A 21,697-nucleotide genomic window follows, 5' to 3' on the forward strand; every position below is an offset into this window, starting at 1 on the left:
CTGAAGAGGCTGTGGAAGGAGAAAGATGAGACAGAAGTAGTGGCAGTGATAATATTGATAACTAACAATAATAATAATAATGGCCAGTTCTTTGAAGGTCATCTCACTTCACCATCATGATGACTCTACAAAGTTGATATTATTATTATCCCGGTAACATAGACCAAAAAAAAAATGAAGTACATAGACTTTATAGTGATTGATTCATTCTAGATCACATAAGAAGTGATAAAGACCAAAATCAAAGCCAAGATTAGTCCTACTCAAGATTAGTCCTACACCACTAAGATGTAGCTGTTTGCCTTCTGAGAAAATTTTGGGAAAAATTCTGAATGCTTCCAAGGGAAACTCATCTGTACTCCAACTTATTCTGTAAAGATTGAGGCAGTTCATAGGAATGCATATAGTACAGTAGATGGAATGTAAAAAGAAATGGGGCAAAATGAGCAGGGAGGAGCTACAGGTATGGTTATAATACCAAATTGCACGCTGTAGAGCCTCATATGCTTGCTGGGAAGGTAGGGAAGGGGCATCCTTGGATTTGATTTTCATTTTTGCAGTGTTATAATATACAGAATCACAGAGTACATAAAGTAAAAACAGTTCACTTCCTTAGGTGATATGTAGTTTGATCCTAAGACAGGAGAAATTTCTCCTTCAAAGCCCCATCAAGAGTACACATGAAGTAGCTGGGGTATGGCACAGTGGTAAAGCACTTGCCTTCCACATGTGAGGCACTGGGTTCAATCCTCAGCACCACATAAAAGTAAATAAACAAAATAAAGACACTGCTTCCATGTTCAACTAAAAAATATTTTAAAAAAGAGTACATATGACTTATTATAATAGACTACACTCAATAATAACCTTAATATAGACTGTATCAGTTGCATGTGACAATTCCCCCCAAAATTTAGTGCCTTAATATAACACGACTTAATGAATTTTCAATTTGGATAGCACTCAGTTGATCATTTACTCTGTTAGTCTTTGCTTGATCCATTCCTGTTCTGGAGAAAATTAGGCTGTGCAAGGGTCAGCTAGACTGCTCTACTTCTAAGAGTTAGGTAGCTGTCAGCCAGGGCAGTGGATGTGACTGCACCATATTTCACTACCCTGCAGGCTGGTTTGGGCTTGTTCAGATGATGGTTTAGGGCTCCAGGAGCAGCAAGGGGGCAAGCTCAATTATTTCAGAGCATTTCAAGTCTCTGCTTGTTCAATTTTGCTACCAAAATAAGTCACATGATGAAGCCTGCAGGATTAGTGTGGGAAAGGACAACAGGGGATGCGGATATGGGGAAGTGTGAGCTAATTACAATGATTGGTTAACTATGTAACATGTAATTAATTGGAACTGATTCTTACAATATATTTATTGCAGTCTGAGAGTAGCTTGCCAAAGCCCCAGTTAGTGAAACAAGGCAGTAAGAAGCCACAACAAAGTAGCTTAAGTACATGGCATTCCGTAGGAACAGTTTAATCTCAGTTTAGATTTAGAATGTGTAGTGCATTTATTTTTCTAACATATTTTTAGTAATAGATCCTTTTTTCTCCACTTTCTAAGCTCAACAGAATCTCTTTCCGAAATAACTTATATTAAAGATTTGGGATAGAAGTAAGCCAGAAAGCCAAGAGTTTGGGCCCTTGTCTTCCTTCCTTCTTGTCCTCTTTCACAGCTCTGAGGTCCTCTGTGTAAACCAGAGCCTGAGAGGATTGGGTTCTTCCAACTGGGAACTTGGCTTCCTAACACAGTGGATCTAGGCCCAGCAGAGAGTTTACCAGCTAAAAGCACCTTTCAGGTGGGGGAGGGAAAGAGCTGAGATAAGAAATAAAGATTTATTTTCTCAAACTAACCCCATTCCCTGCCTCCTGAAATCCTTATAATACACACACACACACACACACACACACACTCATACACTCATACTCATATTCACCACCCTGCAATATTCTCTTCCCTCCCACTGTGCAAACATGAAGAGATATCCTTAGGAAGACAATTTTAAAAACACTGTTTCCAGAACAGTTAAGAACAAATTATTTAAATAATAACCGTGACACATATTTCTAACTTATATTGCTTTATTCTAAAGAGAGATTTAAGTATTTCTTGTAAAAATTTAAATATTCATTGTAGAAACACTTACCTTATAAACATTTATTACCTTTCACTAGACCAGTGAAACCAGAAAACACAGACAGAAGAACCTGGGTATGGAAATAAGCTACAGATTGCAACCACTGGCCACATCAGACCTATGCAAAAATCTCAAGTTCCTTATTGTTTTCCTCTTATTTTTCTTTTGGATCCTTGACCTTTCATTGAAATAATTGACCAGAGAAATACGAGAGAAAAGGAGTTGAATCTCAAAAAGTTGAGTTGAATCTCAATACAATCTGCAGAATCTTATAGTTTTAAGAGCTTTTTCTAAAATATGATTTTATATTTTATATTTTACATATATATATGTGTGTGTATATATGTAAAATATAAAATATATAATAAATATATATCATTTATTTATTTATTTATTATCTTGCTTATTTGACCAAATCTACATTAGAGTTTATAGGCATATATTTATTAGAGGATTGTGGAACAGTTGGAGCCTAGAGGATGTAGTACTATTCTAACATCATGATCTCTGGTTTTTGGTTTGTAAGTATTTGTTTTTGAAGTGTCCTGGGAACTGTGATTTAACATCATTTGATGTTTTTGTACTGAGAAAGATTTATTAATATCTTTGTATACTGAAATGAATACTATGAAGATACATTTTCCAAGATAATTGAAAATACTTTGGCAACAGGAATATTTAGTTATAATAACTTCCTAAATTGCTGTATGGGGAAATATTACCTAATTTGGAGCATGGGAACCTGCTAGTTATGTTTCATTGTATATATGCCATTTGCTGAGCTGCACCAGCTGTGAAATAAATGATGATGAAGTCAGTTTATTTTTCTCACCTTATCATTTATCAGGCTGTGTTATAGATTCTCAGAAAGGAACAACTGTGGGGAGATCTTTTTCTCTCAGCTGGCGGAGCCACCCAGATGTGACTGAGCCAATGCGATTTAGGAGTGCCACCACTTCTGGAGCACCAGGAGTTGAAAAGGCAAGGAATATTGTTCGCCAGAAAGCAACTGGTAAACATTTATTTTATTTAAATATTTCTTTAAAATCTAATTGTTAACTAAAATGGGTTTATAGGAATACAGTATTTTAAAATTCTACCCAGAATTCAAATATTAGCACTTTTATTAAATGAAATTCTCTGTATCTTTATAATTTTCTGCTCAGGCTACTTTTCATATCACAGTTTTCAATATTTCTAAGTTCTCCATTATGAAAAGAACTGGAGATGGTAATATTGAATGAGATATTTGTGCAAAATAGAGAAAATAGTGGTCTTGTTTGAACCTTGAAGAAAGTGGATTCCTAACAAATCTATCATTAGTTGCATTATTGTCATTGTTAAACAGTGTTCATCTAAAGAGTGTGTGGTAAGTGGTTCTGGCAAAGAAAAATAGACAAATACTCTTAGTTTTCAGGACTGGATGGAGACATTCTCATTTTTTGCTTCCTTAGAAAATTGATCTTTTCATTCCTATAGATGTTGTCTTTATAGTCTATTTGAATTAACAACTTGACCAAGAGCTCCCAGTTAATCAAATTGCTTTGCAACATTTTCCTCTTAAAATAAAGAGAGAAATCTTTTAAAAGGAAACTCGTATCCAATATTTAATAAAGACCAATAAAGCTCCCTCCTCCCCGTTAACTTTGAGGCTGTACCTTAGGTTTCAAACAACTGTATTCCAGTTTCCTATAGTTTTTATGATCAATTATGCCATGTAATTATAATTGATACTCAGCTTATTGATTTCAGGAAATCATCAGATCCTCTGGCCATAAAGCAAGGATTCAGTTAAGCTGAACATACTTTACAGTGCTTACTAAAAGATTAGTATACATGGTTTAGGGTCCTGTTGGCATTTTTATGAAAATATGATATGCCTTAACCCTAACTTTCTCATGCTTTTTGCCATAGCATTTGCTGGTAACTATCACCTTATTTATATACCTCTCATAGTCTCCCTGTTTTCTTTCATTTTCTCTTCTGAGGAGAGACCCAATTCCTGATAACAGGCGGTTTTGAGTGTGCCCATTCACTGATTTCCCTTTAATTCTAATTCCTAAACACTCCTTTCTTCTACCATTGGATCCTTAAAGAAAAAGATCAGAAGTGTGTGACAAATAAAGGTGGAATCCTGCCTGAGCTGTCCAGACTTCCTGCTTTCCCTACCATCTTTGAATTATAATAAAAGTGAATTTAACAAATTAAAAACTATGATTTTTAAATTTTATTCTCACATGTTAATGAGGAACAAACTATTGTACATCAGATGTTCCATATGACTGTACTTCGCCGAAACATAGACACTAAAGAGATGGCATCTTAACAATCAGCAGGTATTTTAAACCAACAATATGGTAGAGGCATCAGCATGCTTTAGAAAATACTTAGAGCAGTTATGACAGTGAGGTTGTTATTAGCCCTTTCAGGTGTCTGAGAAGCCATGGCATTAGAAAATCAAGTACTTGTACAAAATCGTGTGAAAGTATTTATAGAATATATCTTTTAAAACCATAAGCTTGGCCTCTATAGGATTAATTAGACTTTTAGAAGGTAAGAGTCGTAGCCTTTGAAAGATTATGAAGATGTTCAGCTGGATAAATCTATCATCTTTATAAATCTATATCTATGTACATATATACATACATTTTTTATTTCATTTTAATTTTTGAAAAATATAAAATATCATGAATTATTTTGTTATCTCTAAAAAAATGGCCTTTAAGGATTTTATTATATCATGATGTTTTTTAAAATTACATGAACTAAATGTTGTGATTTTACTCAGTTTTATTTTTTTGGTACTGGAAATTAGACTCTACAGCTGCGCTACATCCCCAGCCCTTTTTGTTTTTTGTTTTGAGACAGGGTCTTTCTAAGTTGCCTAGAACCTTGCTAAGTTGCCGAGGCCGGCCTTGAACTTGTGATCCTCCAGCCTCAGCCTCCCGAGTCACTGGGGATTATAGGCCTGTACCACCATACCTGGCATTCAGTTTTATTTTTATGTTATATAAAAACTCACCTTTTATTAAAAAAAAAGCCCAAAATATTTTCATGGAAGCACTTATTTTTTGTGGAAGCCACATTTTTATGAGAGAATACCAGCTCATGAAGTTATTTTTACTACTTTTAGTAGTAATCATTTTAATAGTAATGGTAATTATGGAAGATCCATTTGAAAGTGACTTTGCTTTCCCTAATTGCAATAAGAGATGATTTAAGAGTATTATATAATGATTTTCCCTACAGATTTCTTAGGTAGAGAAAATATCACTGATGGTAACATGAGGGAAAAATAAAATAAGCAGTTGCAAAGTGGAAAAATGACAATTAGTTTAGAGAGTGCACTAGGTTATAACTTTAAAGGCCTGCAAGGAGTCTTAAGTAAGGAAAACTTACAAAAGAAAACTTTATCCCTAAGTATGAATGATGATGAGTTTGGATTCCTAAAATGTGACAAAAATCAAAGCAAGTCTTTATTTTTATATAAAAATATCCTATATTTTATTACTTCTACAATTTCTAGTGATCAATTTTAGAGAAATGCCTAAACATTTAATTTATAAAAGGAAAACTTTTAAACAACACTCAAAAAGTTTCCAACATTTTGAGAGATGAGCAAATCTACTAAGAAATTTAAAGTGAGTGGGTTTGACATTTACATGGATGTTGTCATTTACATATTATCTTCACACAAATGTAAATTATACTGTAATCACTTTACAGATCATCCTTTTACTAATTCTAATAGGCAAAGAATGGGAGAAGGAACAGTAAACTAAAAAGTTTGTTTCACTTTTTACAAATCTGTCACTATTATTTTATTCATGATTTATAAAGATACATAAAATAAAACATCAAATAAACCTTATATTCTAAGGATGAAATGGATTTTTGTTGACTTTGGTTTTATATATATGAAACATGTTCTCTTCCTGTATCTGTCCATTTTCTCAAATATTTATTTGACCAGAGGTGTACAGAAAACTTAAGAACATCATAAAGTTGATATTAATAAACTATGGATTTAATAAGCAGGAAATATGATATAAAAGGGTAGGTTTCATGGAGATTTTACCTTTTATTCAAATAACAAATCTTGTAATTTCAACTTGATTGTCACGCATTCTTGAGCTTTTAGGATATTTAATCTATTAGATGATTTGCTTTTGAATACAGTCAGCTTTCAGCAAACCAATTTCTTAGTTTTTTTTATTACTTGTAGAAGAATTTTAATCTTAGGCCAGATTTATCTCACTGTGTCTTTTTGTGTGTGTCCTTTAGGAAGGGAAAAACTATTGTAATGTCTGACTGAATAATCAACCCAAATTTGAATCTGATACACAATAGAAGAAAAGATGCTAAACATATAAAACATTCCAAAATAAAATTGATTTTTTTATTGTTTATTCTTCTATGTTATCAGGGCAATTGAAAGTTGGCTGTATTTTGAGACTACAATTTAATAAAGTACTTTGTATGACTTCCTTTAAAGTTTAAAATGACCTCCTTGAAGTATTTAAAGAGAGACCAGAAAAATAGTAATAAAAAAGTAGTGAACGTTCTTGATAATGCTTCTGACATAATTATTACTTTATCTCTCCTGGAAGCTAAGCGAAGCCAGTCTATCAGCAACTGTGTCTACCTTTCTGAGGCTTTGCCTGCCACTAAAAGCGTCCCGCTCCTCCTTCACACCGTGAGCGCTCTCTTACCTGGTCTCTCTTACTCCTCTTGCTCTCACAGGCTGTCAGGTACTGTAACACTCTCTCATGTGTCCATCAATGTCTCCGAGCTCCTCCTGCTTGCCTCTGGGCCTTGCTTCTTTTGTTAATACCTACATATCATATATGGGTGCCTCACCATTGCACTTGTGTTAAAGTCCAATGAATATAAGTTAATTTTTTTGTGTAGTTAGAAGTTTTGTAGTGATTGGTCAAGAAAAATTTCTGCAATGCCAGTGGTCTTACATTCATAATGAAGAAGGATAGAGGATTTTTTTAGCCCATAGTTTTTAACAGGGGAAATATGATGATGCATGCCTTCCTGTGTCTCCTCTAGAGTGCTGACAGAAAGTAAGGGAATTTTCATAAAATTTTATAATATGTCAGTGTTAAAATGCTAACTGTGCCTTTCAAAAATATCAATAAACTGGAAAGTTATGCAGGTAAGACTTCTTTAGGGATAGTAAGTCATATAAATAATTCATATATAAAGTAATCATCAGTTTACGGAGACTCATACTGATAATTGATATTTAAGTAAAAAAACCTAAAAACTAAAAAGAGCTAATTTGCAAAAGAAACATTTTGTTACTGGACTTCAGCCAGTTGAAATTGAAATTGAAATTAGTCTTTTGTGGTTTACTCAAAATATGGTTCTTGATTTACTGACATGTCACAGTACCAGGCATAGTAGGGTGAATACAGTTAATAATATCTCAGAATAGCTAGCTCAGAGGAATTTGAATGTACTCATCATAAAGAAATGATTAAAATTTAAACTTTGATAGAGATGCTAATTATTCAGGTCTGATCATTATCCATTGTGTACATGAATCAGGAACACTGCACATCATAAATATGTGTAATTATTGTGTATCAATTTAAAAAAGTTATTATAGTACCAAAGTGATTATTGGTATATCCACCATTACAAAAATATTTACTTTTCTTCAGTGAATAATTACATCTATGTCTAGATATTTTTCAGTGATTCTAATATAAACAATTTTCTCATCAAAGGGAAATATTTTCATACTCTGTATTTTCAGAAATCTTGTATATAGATTAGTATTATTAAATATTGAAGATAGTCTAATTGTGGCTTTCTATGATTAAATCATATCATATTGTAGTTTGGCACAACAAAATTAATGGATTGGATGTGTTTTCTTATGTTCATATATGAATGCACAACCAGTGTAACCCCATATCATGTACAACCACTAGAATGGAAATTCATCCTCCATGTATATACAATATGTCAAAATATATACTCTACTGTCATTATATCTAAAAGAAAATATTTAAAAATTGCTTTATCTAAAACAAAATTAAAGCTTAAGTTGAGTGATGAATATATAAAATAATACCATATTATTTCATTTACAGACTATGAAGGAAGCAGTTAGTTTTACTGAGACTGATGACTACAACCTTTCTTAGATAACTCTTTAGTAAATACTGATGGTGAAAAATAATAAGAATGGTACTTGGGGAAATGGCTATCCATTGGTTAACTTACTGATAACTTTTAACTGTTTATTTGGTTTTTCCAGAAAATATTACTGTTTAGAGGTGATTAAAAAGATACTTTAAACAAATTTGTTTCCTGTTTGGCTTGTACTTACTCAAAGAAGTTTTTTTGTGGTGAAAAGTTTTATTTTACAGTTTCTTTAATTTTCATATTGGTTCACTTTAATTTTTTACTAGTTTTATTTTGTGTGTAATGTTTTCACAAAAATCTCTTCCTGTTAGTAATTTCATTGTAGAATCTTTTGTACTCATTCAGTCTGACATTTTATTTTACTCAGATTCTTGGTTCCTGTATAAACAGTTCCAACAGAAGTTCAATATTTAGAGCAGTGATTCTCAACTGGCACCTGGTGGGTAGAAGTCAGGGACACTGCTAAACTACCTACAATATACAGACTGGCCCCAGTATGAAGAACTATCAGGCCTCAAATATCAATAGTGCTAAGGGTAAAACACTTATTTGGGGTGAAATGAAGAAGACTGGTCTGGGTCTTCATTATTGTGCTTTTGCCATCCTGGTTTTATAGCACATAGAGTGAAGGGACTTAGGGCGTAGTGACTTTTGAGAACAATTTGCTATTCTTTGATCTGGCAACTACAGTATCAAGCTCCTTCTTTCAGTCTGATGCCAGTTGTTCTTTATCACTTAAAATGATGCTGTTGTTCTTTGTGATTGTCCTGTTAGGAGATGGGGCCAAGAGCAGTGTATATCAGTCCTCAGTCTTAGAGTATACGTCCTCTACTGGTTGGCACATGGGCATATCCTGATAAACTATTGCTAGATAATATTCAGACACTTATAATTTATTTTCTGATCTTGAATTCCTTACCATATCAATGATTACTGCTTTTGTTTTCACGTAAGGTAATATTTCTTGTTTTTATTTTTAATCTGTGTGACCGGTCAACTCACAAAAATTGTTTTAGTAACATAAGCAATAGAGAATTACCTTCAACCATAATTACATTTACTCTGATCCTTTGGGGACTCTATTTGGTGGTGACATAATTTTGGTAGAGTTATTTGTCTTTGAGGGGGAAAGATGTGGTGTTTGTTCTTTGGAAGAGTCACAACCAACCTGTTTTTATTAATATGAATTGCTGAATAGCTACATTAAACACACGAGCGTGCGCGCGCCCACACACACGCACACACACACACACACACTTTTTCCTTTGTGGGAAGTTTCTTGTAGCTGTTTTGCCATTTAATCTGCTTTTTATGTTGGGTCATTTATCAGTCTGTTGCATTCACAGGCTGTGCAGATGGTAGATTTTATTTTTCTTTGGGGAATATTATAATTGTAGTAATTAGAGGATCAGCCATCTTCCCTTATTCTAAAAAGACTTAAGGGACCTAATGGGAAGCCTCACTTAGCTGCTTCTGCATCTTGTTGGTAGGCTCTGGGGAAATGCTCATTGTCTGTTAGGACCGGGGCTGACTCACTTTTGGAAAGCTTGATCTTGTGAGAAGCCTCAATGTTGAGTGAATATATATCTACTGTGCTTTTTATAAGTTTAAGTTGGTATCATGTACAATTTTTTTAAAACTAGGAAATTATGCTCTTCATTTTACTTAAACAGCCTTGTATAAGGGTAATTGGAACCCAGAACTTTGATTAGTAAAACATGAGCCTCATTCCATTAAATAAGATTGATTAAGAAAGTCTTAACTTTCAAATTACTTTGAAAATATTCAGATATCTGGAAAAAATAAAAGTTAATTAAGAGCTTATACATTTGGTTTCATTAAATCCTGATGATTCTTTTTCTCAGTGGGAAAAAATTAAGTAATCCTTTATTGATCATTTTTTGATGTTTTGAGTAAAGCTTTAGGAAGCAAAGTATTTAATATTGAGTAATTTATACCATCAAGAGACAAGAAAGTTTGTGCTTTTAAAATTTGGGTTATTGGGATTAACTAGGCTTTTGAGACAGTAAATGAATTGGTGAATTGAGCCAGAATTTAGTTCTTTGAAGTGATTCAAAACAATTATTATGTGACATTCAAAACAGAAGATGCATTAGAGCTAAGATTTATCAGGTAATTTTTCTATATTGTGGATCACTATTTTTCAACTTTGAATATTACATAATTCTGTATCTTGATATTTTCTTATCAGTGTTAAAATGACCTGCATTTGTTATAAAAGAATGACTGCTACAGCTGACACTAGGATGGGAGCAACTTTAGCACAAATTGCCCTTTCTTAACAAATGAAATACCAGCAGAGGGAGCCCAAGATCTGTTAAAAAAGAAAGGCCTCATGAACATGTTTCCATATATTAGAAAGCATGGATTGAGTGCATACTTAGTGCAAAGAATGAAAAAAAGCCCAAGAAATGATGTATACTTACAAAACAGGCAATTGGGTTTAAACTGTGGGATAAGAATAATTGAAAATTTCCCATACCCTGTCTCATGATAGTCAACTACAGGAGTAGCTCAGAGCTCTGACAATACAACAAGTGCACTTGGCATTGTGGCTGTCACCTTTCTTCCACTTCAATCACTGATACTCCTGCCCAGTTATTTCTATAGCTTGGGCTTCCTCCATTTGAGAAATCTCTCCTGACAGTTTTGCAAAAACAAAGCTTTAAAAGCTGCATTAGGCCAGCCTGTTGGGAAGACAGACCAGCTGGTGGTGGCAGGCGCTTCCTCCGTCTGCTATGTTGAGGACCAGTGGGGGCACTCTAATTTGGAAGGGATGGTGCTGTGGCTGTATTGTATCCCACCAGATGGCGGTGTTCTTTATCTTTAGAAGGAAGCTGCCAGTGTTGGCTCGGCTTTTATTTGCTTCTGCTCATACTCCAGAAAGCAACATCTACCAATTTTGGCATCAGATTAAGAGAATAAAACCCACTGTTCTTCCCACTATCTACAAAATGGGCACTGGCCAATTATATTTTAGAAAGTTAGGAAGCTCTTGGGCGCCCTCTACTGATGTTAGATTTAAAAGAATGTTCATTAACAAATATATTCTCTTCTTACAAGGTTTCTGCATCTTGCATAATTAGAATAAACAATGAAAGAAGATAGATGAAGGGCTGGCTCATGGTGTCATATGTTTTTGATTGTCTAACGCTGAAGACACTAGAAGGAGATTTGTGCTTTAGGATGTGTAGCTATTTTTTAAAAACAAAATCGCACATATGCTCTGTGCTTCTCCATGGAAAAAATGATCAGTGCTTGGCTACTTAAGATGAAGGTAAAGAAAATCTGGGAAAACGAGACTTTAATGAGTCTGTCTCCTCCTGGAACCTTAGCCTATGTTTTCTTACACTCCAAGCTCACTTTCTGATCAGCATCCAAATTTAGATTGTAGTGTAGAACTTTGAATCTTAAAGGAAGGATCCCACCAATTTCATAGTTTTGAAGTCTTGTAATTGTATCAATATAATAGTAAATGGAATTTTCATTTGGATAGAAAAAATAAAGCAGCGACCCTTTGTAGAATTCCTGCATGTTAAACTTAGAATCATCATGTATACCATTTCTTGGTTGAGGTGAGCCATCACTTTGACTTATGGCTTGGAGTATAGAAAGGGCTATACAGAGGGAGGCTCACTGCCAGTGAGCCTCCATTTCTAGTGAGGAACTGGGTGACACAGCCAGGTAAGATAATACATACTGAATTTTAATCAGTCTTTTCTTAGTAGCAGTGAAACTTTAGCTGATTAAAAAATTTGGAAAATATGGTGTCATGATTATGTGGATGTAAAGTTTTATAACTACATCAGTGAATATAGAGTGTGCTAAGGAACAGAGCGGTGGATCTTACATGCCTGGCCACAAAGCAAGACCTATAGGGGGATGTGCCCATAGTAGCATAGACAGGAGGGGCAAAGGAACATGGCTGGGTTAACATAGGGAGTGAATAGCAGGAGGAAGAGAGCAGAAGGTGCCAAGTTGGTCCTATTGCTGAGAATAAAGAAATTACCAGTTCTTTGTGGGGAGTGGGGGGGGTCATTATGTGGGATAATATAATCTAGAAGACTCTGTTTACCCCAGCAAGCACAGATTTGACCCCCTGATGATAGAAGGCCTCGCAGGGTTTTAAGAGGAGTGGTATAGACAGATCTTTGTTTTAGAGGCACCTCTCTGGAGCACACATACGAGAGTGGCAAAAAGAAGGGGATAGTGACTAGTTAGAAGGCAAATAAAATGACCTAGAAAAAAGATGATACAACCTCAAAGCCCTAACTCTAGAGAGAGAAGGTAGAATGGTTATCCCAATGCCTTGGGTGGCCTTTAGAGATTAAAATGAATTATGCATTTTAGAAATGAGCTAAGAGGAAACTCATTCTCCAGGGCAAAATAGTTAGTAATAATCCTAGTGGAGATTATCCAGGAATCAGTACTCAGTTATTTTTTTATTATAGTCATATGTGTATTAGGTCTATAAATATACCAAGAGATCTTTTTGTCCATTAGCGATATGCACCATTAAACAGAGTTTTATTTTGGTCAGTTGTGCACTTTTCTGGTAAAAGGAATAACAGTTGAAATTCTTGTTTTCTTTCATCTTCCTTTAGTGTGTGTGTGTGTGTGTGTGTGTGTGTGTGTGTGTGTGACTTTCTACTGTCCTCAAATATAAACTGTCCTCTCTGTGCATCTCCCAAGTTACTGGATCTTTTTTTACTTTCTGCCCCTGAAATTTCAAGTGACTTACAGCTCTCAATCATTTTTGTGGCTTTCACCACCCTCTCACCCTTTACTTTGATTTAAAAATAAAAAGCTGAGTAGAACTTAAAAGGAAAATATATTATTGGAGTGGAATATTAGTGTTAACAAGGATAGGAAACTTGATGATATAAATACAAATTATCTTACTGCAAAGGTTTTGTGGAAAAGTATTAATTCTTAAAATTAATAAAACTTAATTCTTTAAATCTGTTTTTTTAAATGGTGAAAATATTTTTAAAAATCTTAAGCTACAACACTTCATTTTTTGTGTTAATGCTCACAGAAGTGGAGGAGTGTCAACAGTCAGAAAATGCACCTGTAGCTGAGTCTGGTCATCTCATGGTGGGACAGCAACAGGTCCTCCGGAGCAGCAGCACATCTGACATCACTGAGCCACTGTGCTCAGATTCTTCTCAAGGTGCGGTTTCTTCAGTTATTGATTCAGAATGTAGATTCTGGTTGGAGGTGGGGAACTGCAGAGAGTATTCCTTTCTACATTTATTCTGAATATATTTTGAGGGAATTTACTTTTTGAGTACAAGGATGTGGTTTCTACCAATGAAATGTTTTCATTGTTTAATATATTTATTTAAAATATATCAAGTTTGGCAAATGACTAGAGTAAGAAGGAGGCAGAAAATATTCCTAGACAAGAGCAAAAGGAATAGCACATTATGTAGAAAGCAGGGGGGCAGCATGAGGGGAAATGAGGAATGGGCTGTGAGAGGAGCTGTGGAAGTTGAAAATGAGAATGGAAAGCTGACCAGACTTGTGTAAAAGTTTACTAGCAACTTCCAAACACTGCTGAGGTTGAAAATAACTTGCAGTAGCATTTGTCCACATGGTTTTGCCAACAACTTTCAGCAGCAGTAGGGTAGAGAAAACAGAGAGATAGGTGATTCAACCCATTAACAGTTAATAGTATACTTTACAGTGAAAACACGTGTTTAAAGTTTTATAAAGTATCAACAGACTTATCATTCCAATTTAGTGTCATGAATTAATTAAGAAACAAATCTACCTTGTTTATTAATAAGTTATATCTCTTAATATCAAGTATATGCTAGTCTCATAAAACGTGTAGAGAAGTGTTCCCTCTTAGAAATCCTCTTGAAATAAGAAAATGTAGTAAAAAATAATCCGAGGAAATCTATTGTCTGAAAGATTTTATACTCTTTTAAAGATTTGTGTAAAATTATTATTATTAGGGCTGGGGATATAGCTCAGAAGCACAATGTTTGCCTAGCATGCCCAAAGTCCTGGGTTTGATCTTCACCATTGAAAGGGGGAAGAAAAGATTATCACTGTTTTCCTTAAATATGTGGGGAATCTGTCAGTTTCCTGGAGTTTTCTCACAAGAAGGGTTTAAAATATTATTCATATTTTTTTAAAATTTCACTTAAGGGAGAAGGAATAAGTTTAAAAGATCTGTTGTACAATATGGCAATTATAGTATAATTGTAATACAGTGTATAGTATTCTTAAAAATTTGCTGAGAGAGTAGATTTTTAAGTACTCTCTCACATGCACACAAAGAAGTATGTGAGGTAATGTATATGTTAATTAGCTCAATTTAGCCATCCCACATTGTATGCATATTTTAAAACATCATGTTATAATTGATAACTATATATACTTTTTACCAATTAAAGAACTTAAAAATTAACCATTTTTAAGAATTATAGGGCTATTCAAATTTTCCTTGTTTTGATTTTGATAAATTATGTTTTTCTGAAAATTTGTTCAGTTCATATTTATTTTCATATTTCTTGGCCTCAGATTATTTATAAAATCTTCTTGTGGCCTTTTTAAATGTTTATGGGATTTGTGGTGATATTCCTTTTCTTATTACTGAAACTTTCTGCTTTCTCTTGTCAGTCTTCATTTTAAGTCCTAAAGAGCCAATTTACTGCTCTCTACTTCCTGTTGGCTTACCTGTTGGCAACTCAGGCAGCTTTTCTTTGAGATACCTTTCCTAAGGTTTCCTGTGCTAATGGAATGACTAAGTGGAGCCATTGGCCACAGTGAACAGCATTGAGCCTTCTGTAGTCAAGGCCTTCTGTGGGCCAGAGACCAAGTCTTTAATGTGGGCTTGTCAGTGTGGGTATGGGTATGTATTTCATTGTTGAAAAACAGAATATTTATAGGTAAGCTGGTATATGCCCTTTTTAAGCATAAAGAAACAAGGAATTTAACAATGGTTATTTTCTAAGTAGGAAGGAATATGAAGGCCTTCCCTTTTAATTTTGTACACTTCTGTGACATTTGAGTTTTGTATCAATATATACTACATTTTATGCTGCCAGTTTGTCAGACCCATAATTCATGCTTTTATATATCTTAGGGTAGATTGCATATCTAGAAATAGAATAAATGAATTTACAGTAAAAATGTTTTTCTCTACAAGATAATACCTATTTTCCAAAGTGGTTGTACCTGTTATATATCTGCCAGCATTATATAGAGTTCCAATTCTAAATAGGTACTTTGATAGTTATTTATATGGAAAAATTGTTTTTCTAATTTTCCTTCTGAAACATTCCTTCTGTTGATTTTTCTTCCCCCACCAAATCTCTAGGTCAAAAGGTAGAAAATGCACAGAATTTGAGTTCTTCAGAACTCAGGGCCATTCAGGAGAATAAAGGACATGTGAAGAGAGAACATGAAGGAATAACAGTAAGATTTTTAAAAGCATATCAGTTTGTCATTTAAAAAAACCAAATTATTGCATAATAAATGAATTTATTGGTGATGGTGATATTTAAATTATTTTTCCCATTTAGATGGACTATCAGCCAAAATGACCTTTAAATCATTTCAGGTTTTGCTTGTTTTCTTAAGTAAAATTATAGTCATGGTGCAAAAATGGTGAAATAAAATGAACACAAAATGGAATTTATTGCCTGGTCTGTATGTGGCATTATATATTTTTAAGCAGACAAATTTGCCTGTTGAACTTATATTTCAGATACCCCTTCTTGACGTTGTTTTGGGTAGTAGCCACCATCTGACCTGAGTTACTAGTTAAGTAAATATTCACAAGGGTCAGTTACAGTTCCTTTTTGCAGGGAAAGCCACCCATATAGCCTTTATTCAAATATAAACAAATGCAATGTATAAAGAAGAAAATTTAAACATCCTATAACTCATTTACACAGATGACCCTGTTCATTTTTTTAAATGTAGTATATGTTTATACAAAACTCAAATGTCACAGAAGTGTACAAAATTAAGAGGGAAGGCCTTCATATTCCTTCCTGTTTAGAAAATAATCATTGTTAAATTCCTTGTTTCTTTATGCTTAGAAAGGGCATATACCAGCTTACCTATAAATATTCTGTTTTTCAACAATGAAATACATACCCGCAAACCCATCACCCCATTTAAGAACTGCAGTTTCTTGTGTTATTGCTTTGGTTTCCTCTTTGTCCCCTCTTCCTGCTACCTCTCCGAGAGAGTGGCATTACTCTGGCTTTATGTGTATTAGTTCCTTATTTTGTTCTATGGTTTCGCCATATATGTATCTTCAAATGATATATATTCTTCAGTTTTCCTTATTTTTGAAAGTTTTTGTAAAGTGTTCATTAGTAGTACAGTTGCCTTGTTCACTCATTGTATGTTTCAGTGATTTATTCATATTCTGGCAAATAGCAATAATTCATCAAATTTTCTCTGGCATATGAATATTCCATCATATATTTTTCTATTCTTTTGTTGATGGGCATTTAGATTGTTTCCAGCTGTTGTTTTTAGGGAAAACTGCCACTGTTTACATTTTTGTATGTGTCTCAAGATCTACATGTTTAAAGTTTTCACTAGGATGACCATCTAGGAGTGGAATTAATAAATTATACAATAAAATAATGTTCTATATAAGATAAGACCTAACTCCCAATGTGGTTTTACCACTTATATTTCTGTGATCAATGTATAGAATTCCCATTCACAATTTTGCCAAAACTTTTCTAGTTACAAATTCAAAAATTTTTATAAGTCCCAAATGGGTGAAAATAACATCTGATATTTGCATTTCTAGGTTACCAATAAGGTTTGAAATCTTTCCATGTTGATTGGTCATTTGTGTTTCATCTGTGCAGTGCCTACTTTGTCACTTATTGTCTTTTTTTCTCTTATTTGTATCTGGATATTGATCCGGTTTTGGTTATGTGTATAGTAAATATCTTCTTGTAATGTGTGGCTTATATTTCCATTCTCTCGGTGATACCTTTTGATGAACAGAAATCCTTCATTTTAATGTTCTCTATCATCATTTTTATGGATATGATTTTATCAAGTTTGTAAAAATCTCAGCTATACAATGGAAAACAAATACTACCTTATGTTTATTCAATAAGTGTTTTCAATAAGAGTTTTGCTCTATATATTTAAGAGTTTCACCCACCAAGAACTGATCCTTGTACATGAATAAAGATAGGGACCCAATTTCATTTTTTCCCTCATAATAATTGTTTGTCCCAGGTCTCAATTTAGTGAATCCATTTTCATTGATTGAGTTGAAATACTACCTCTCTCTGATATGCTGTTTCGTGGGTGTGTAAACCTTCGTTTTGTTATTTATCTTCATTTTTTGGTTGTTTTAATTACTATTTTAATTACTATTCTTCTCTCATTTCCTTAGCCCCCTTCTTTTCTCGAGGATGCTGTGTTTCTGTTGTATTTTGTCTTTTCATTGTTGTTAGTAAGAAGTCTTCTATCCATCCTCTCTAGTTTTTGTTTCTTGCTATTCTTTGTCCTTATCCTTCAATTTCCCTATAGTATATTTTTAGGTATGGGTTTCTTTGGGTTTATACAGTTGTCCTTTTTGGTATGTGCTGTGCACCACTCATTTCTGCATACTTGTCTTCTGTCATTTGGGAACATTCTTGATAATCATTTTTTCAAATATGGCCACTTTTTCATTCTTTCTTCTCTTTTCTACAATTATGGATAGATATATTAGAATTTCTCATTCTTTCTTCCATGTTTCTTAAGCTTTTAAGCTTCATATTTTCCGTTCTCTTTGGTCCTCTGGGTACATTCTGATCATTTCATTAGCTCTGTCTTTCATTGGTTCAATAACTCTCTTTAGTCTACTCTTTAATATTTCCAATGAGTTTTTTTAGCACAGCAAGTACATATTTTGTTTCAAAGTTTAAGTTGATTCTTTTCAAGTATATCTTATAATTTCTCATAATCTCTTATTGCTTCATCATTTTTATGATTCCCATCTTTTATTCCTTTAAAGTATTCACAAATTGTAATTCTAAAATCTTTATCTGATTATCTGAAATATGATAGTTGTTGATTTTAAGACTCTTAGGCCTAGTGATTTATTTCCTTTGCTGCTTGGTGATTTTTTGATTTTGAGTAGCTGACTGATTTTAATCTGAAGAATACCCAGAAATCTAAATAGATGAATGTTCACCAGGACAGTGTTAGCATTTGAGTCTTCTATGAGTCAGGGAGTGCTATTTTGATCCTGGAGTCTTGGTTCTTTTGCCACTGGCAAAGGTAATATTGGATTTGCCCTCACAATAGAGCCATTTCAGTACCCTGTTTTATGGTCACTTTTGAGAGAGCACATGGATATCTTGGAGGTTTACTTCCTGTGAACCCTAAATTGCAACCAAAGTTCTAAAGTTGTGGGGTGTTTTTCTTTCATGCAGTCCGAAGCAAAAAAGTTCACAATCTGCTTTGCAGTTAAGGAGCTGTCCTGTCTACTTAGTGTGTGTAGTACTGTAATACTTTCTTTTCAGGTAATGTTAATCTTCCTAAGTATTTCATTTGACTATATCCTTTTAGTTTAGTATCATTCTGTCTTTTCATTATACTTCTTGGTCCCCTTTTAAAAATTTGTTTGCTTATTTAATATCTATCCCTTTAATTGGTTAATTAAATCCCAGATTGTTTGTCCTCCCCCCACGCCCCAAATACCCTCTGCAGTGGAGACTCTTAAATTTACATCTTTATTCCTGGCTCAATTCTCTATCTCACCAATGCTGGATTTTTGGTCCTTACTTATAAGATATTCTCTTTGAATATTCAGCACAAAGATAAAAACTAAAATGTCTGAAACTTTCTCAAGTTCTTCCCTTCCTTCTTCCTTTCCTTTCTTTACATTTCCCTCCCTCTCACCATTTGTCACCGTCTTTCTCACTGTCCCCTAGCTCTCTGCCCTTTTGTAATTTAATTTTCTTCCACTCCTATATATACTTGATCATAAGCTCTAACCTGTCATCCTGCAGCATTTTTATTTCTATTTTCTTCTCCTTTTCCACTATCAGAAACCTTATCCCCTCATTCCTGAATCATCATAACCATTCTATAGCAATTTTCTTCTTCATTCTAATCTATTCCACAGATAACTACTTGTCTTTCCAGTAAGGATTTTAATCACAGTGAGCTATTATCTAGAATGTACAGTAGTTCATTTTATTACTATTAGGCCAAAAGTCTAAAAACCTCATGTTAAGGCCCACTGGCAGCTGCCTCTTTTAGAAGGTCTGCTTTTCTTCTTACCTGTTTCCTTCTTCATGTGGCTTCCCTGCATGGCCTGCTATAATCAGCTTCTTTTCCTGCACATAGAACTTGCTGATTACCACTCCGTGCTTCCTGCCTTGAATCCCCTCCTGCCTTCCCTCTACCACTTCCTGTCTATTGCCTTCTTGAACAGCTGTCCTGTAACTGTCAGCCAATTAAGGTAACACTTTATTTTGCATAATTATCAGAGAGAATTTATTTGCATATTTTGCTTATGAACATTGTAGTTATTTTGTGTAATTTGTGTATGTTTTGTCTGTCCAAGCAAATTATCAGATTTTAGAGGACGCAGATTGCCTCATGATTTTTTAGTGCTCCGTATTTCACATAAGGTTCAGTGTTTAAGCAGTGCTCAGGAATGTCTGTGGCACTTTTAACTAGAAGGGCACGAAGTGGATCTTTTGTAATCTGGGAGGAGTTTGTACTTTACCTGCCTGCATACTCATCATTTGTGGGTAGGTTAGGCCTTCTGGAGAATTGTGTTCACTGTGTATGTGTGCTTGACCAGAGGAACAAATAGGACTTTAAAATAAATTTCTTCCATATAATTTGGCATCCCTTCTTAGTAGATCCATTTTAATTGGATGTCAGTTGACAAAGTAGAGGATAGAAATTAAAGTTTCAGGTCTTGAATAATATATAATTCAGTAATATATAATTGTTGAACACACATCTTTCAAATGGAAAATATCATTCAATGTTTTGTTGCTATTATTGTTTCTTTTTCTTTATAAATGTGGAGTAGGAACTTTACATAGTCTTACAAATTTTAGCTTTCCTGTAATAATTGCAATATTTCTTTTTGTCTGAAGATCTTAGTTCGAAGAAGCAGTAGCCCTGCTGAATTGGACTTGAAGGATGATCTGCAGCAGACACAAGGAAAATGTAGGGAAAGGCAGAAGAGTAAGTTCCAGGAAATGTAGTCTGCTTTCATCTACTGCAGAGTTGATGTGTTTTCTTTTCTTTTTACTTTCTAATTCAAGTGGTATCTTATCAGTTGAAGAGACATGGTTGTGAAATGGAATATTCTTTTTCCCAAAATGATATAATGCTAATCCAGTTAATTAAAAACCTCTAGTCATTTGCCTATACCTGAGTGCCCTTTCTTTCCAACTCTGTGCCTTTCTCAAGATGAGAGTCACAGAGGGACTGAGAGCTTGAGTGAGCAGATGTATCCAGAAGAAAAATTACCTTCCCCAGAAGGCTAAGAACACAAAGGTGCAGAAGTACATTGATGTTAGTGGCCTAAGTACTTTAAAATAAAATTTTGATTGGAATTCTGAAATATATTATCATATACTAAAAAAAATATAGCCTCCTCAACAACTCCTACACACCCAGAGTGGCTCTTGATGGGGTGCAGAGGAGCTCATCTTATGCTCTACCTTCTCTCTTTGGGCTTAAAGTTTTGTGGAAGATGAAGTTTGAGACCTTACAACTTGGTCATATGATTACTGAGACAACTTTCAATTCTTTACAAGTAAACAGCAGATTAGAAGCAATAAGGTTGGGGAACTGTCAGCAGAAGATACAAAGAGCTTCCAGAAGGAAGGGTAGACACATAAAATTGTTAGGAAGTGGTCAGGAGACTTTGAGGAGGAAGACTATTTAGATTTGTTTTGTGTCAGATTAAATAAATAGCCCTGTAAGTCTTCATAAGTCAGTATAACTATGATTTAATTAGTTATTAAATACTAATAACTTTAGTATTTAAAGGAGAGAGTTTCTATAGTAGAAAATCTGTTGCAGTGAGATAATTCATTCCCAAAAGGCTCTAGATGATTCACCCTGTTTAGTGTAAACATCAAGTTTGAAGTATGTACATGTTTAGCAAAATAAACTTGCATTTGTGGTATAATCAGTTATCAACATCTTCCTTCACTCACCTTCATTTTGTAGGTGAATAAGTCTTGGTAGAAAACTTTAGGACTTGGCATAATTTTGGGGGTGTATAAGAAAACTGAGCAAAGACAATTTGAAAAAAACGCCACTTGGATGATATATAGCAGAGTTCATAGTATCTATATGAGTGCTCTATCTTTGGAAGATTTAATTTGTTGACCTAGAGCTTCATATGG

At 34.1% G+C, this 21,697-nt stretch overlaps 1 protein-coding gene across 6 annotated transcripts in view; it reads left to right on the forward strand.

The window, feature by feature from the left end:
• Positions 1 to 21,697, forward strand: part of Ralgapa2 (Ral GTPase activating protein catalytic subunit alpha 2) — a 325,786-nt gene that overhangs the window by 121,531 nt on the left and 182,558 nt on the right. For all 6 annotated transcript variants that reach the window (XR_011706732.1, XM_027955724.2, XM_071608693.1 and 3 more), the window contains 4 exons: positions 2,986 to 3,150; positions 13,363 to 13,497; positions 15,658 to 15,755; positions 20,432 to 20,522. Coding sequence is in view for 5 of the 6 variants with exons in the window: in XM_027955724.2 (XP_027811525.2) it covers positions 2,986 to 3,150; positions 13,363 to 13,497; positions 15,658 to 15,755; positions 20,432 to 20,522 (489 nt within the window). In the remaining variant the exon portion in view is untranslated. The remainder of the gene's footprint in view (positions 1 to 2,985; positions 3,151 to 13,362; positions 13,498 to 15,657; positions 15,756 to 20,431; positions 20,523 to 21,697) is intronic.

Source organism: Marmota flaviventris, chromosome 2 (genome assembly GCF_047511675.1).
Source record: "Marmota flaviventris isolate mMarFla1 chromosome 2, mMarFla1.hap1, whole genome shotgun sequence".
Lineage (NCBI taxonomy): Eukaryota > Metazoa > Chordata > Mammalia > Rodentia > Sciuridae > Marmota > Marmota flaviventris.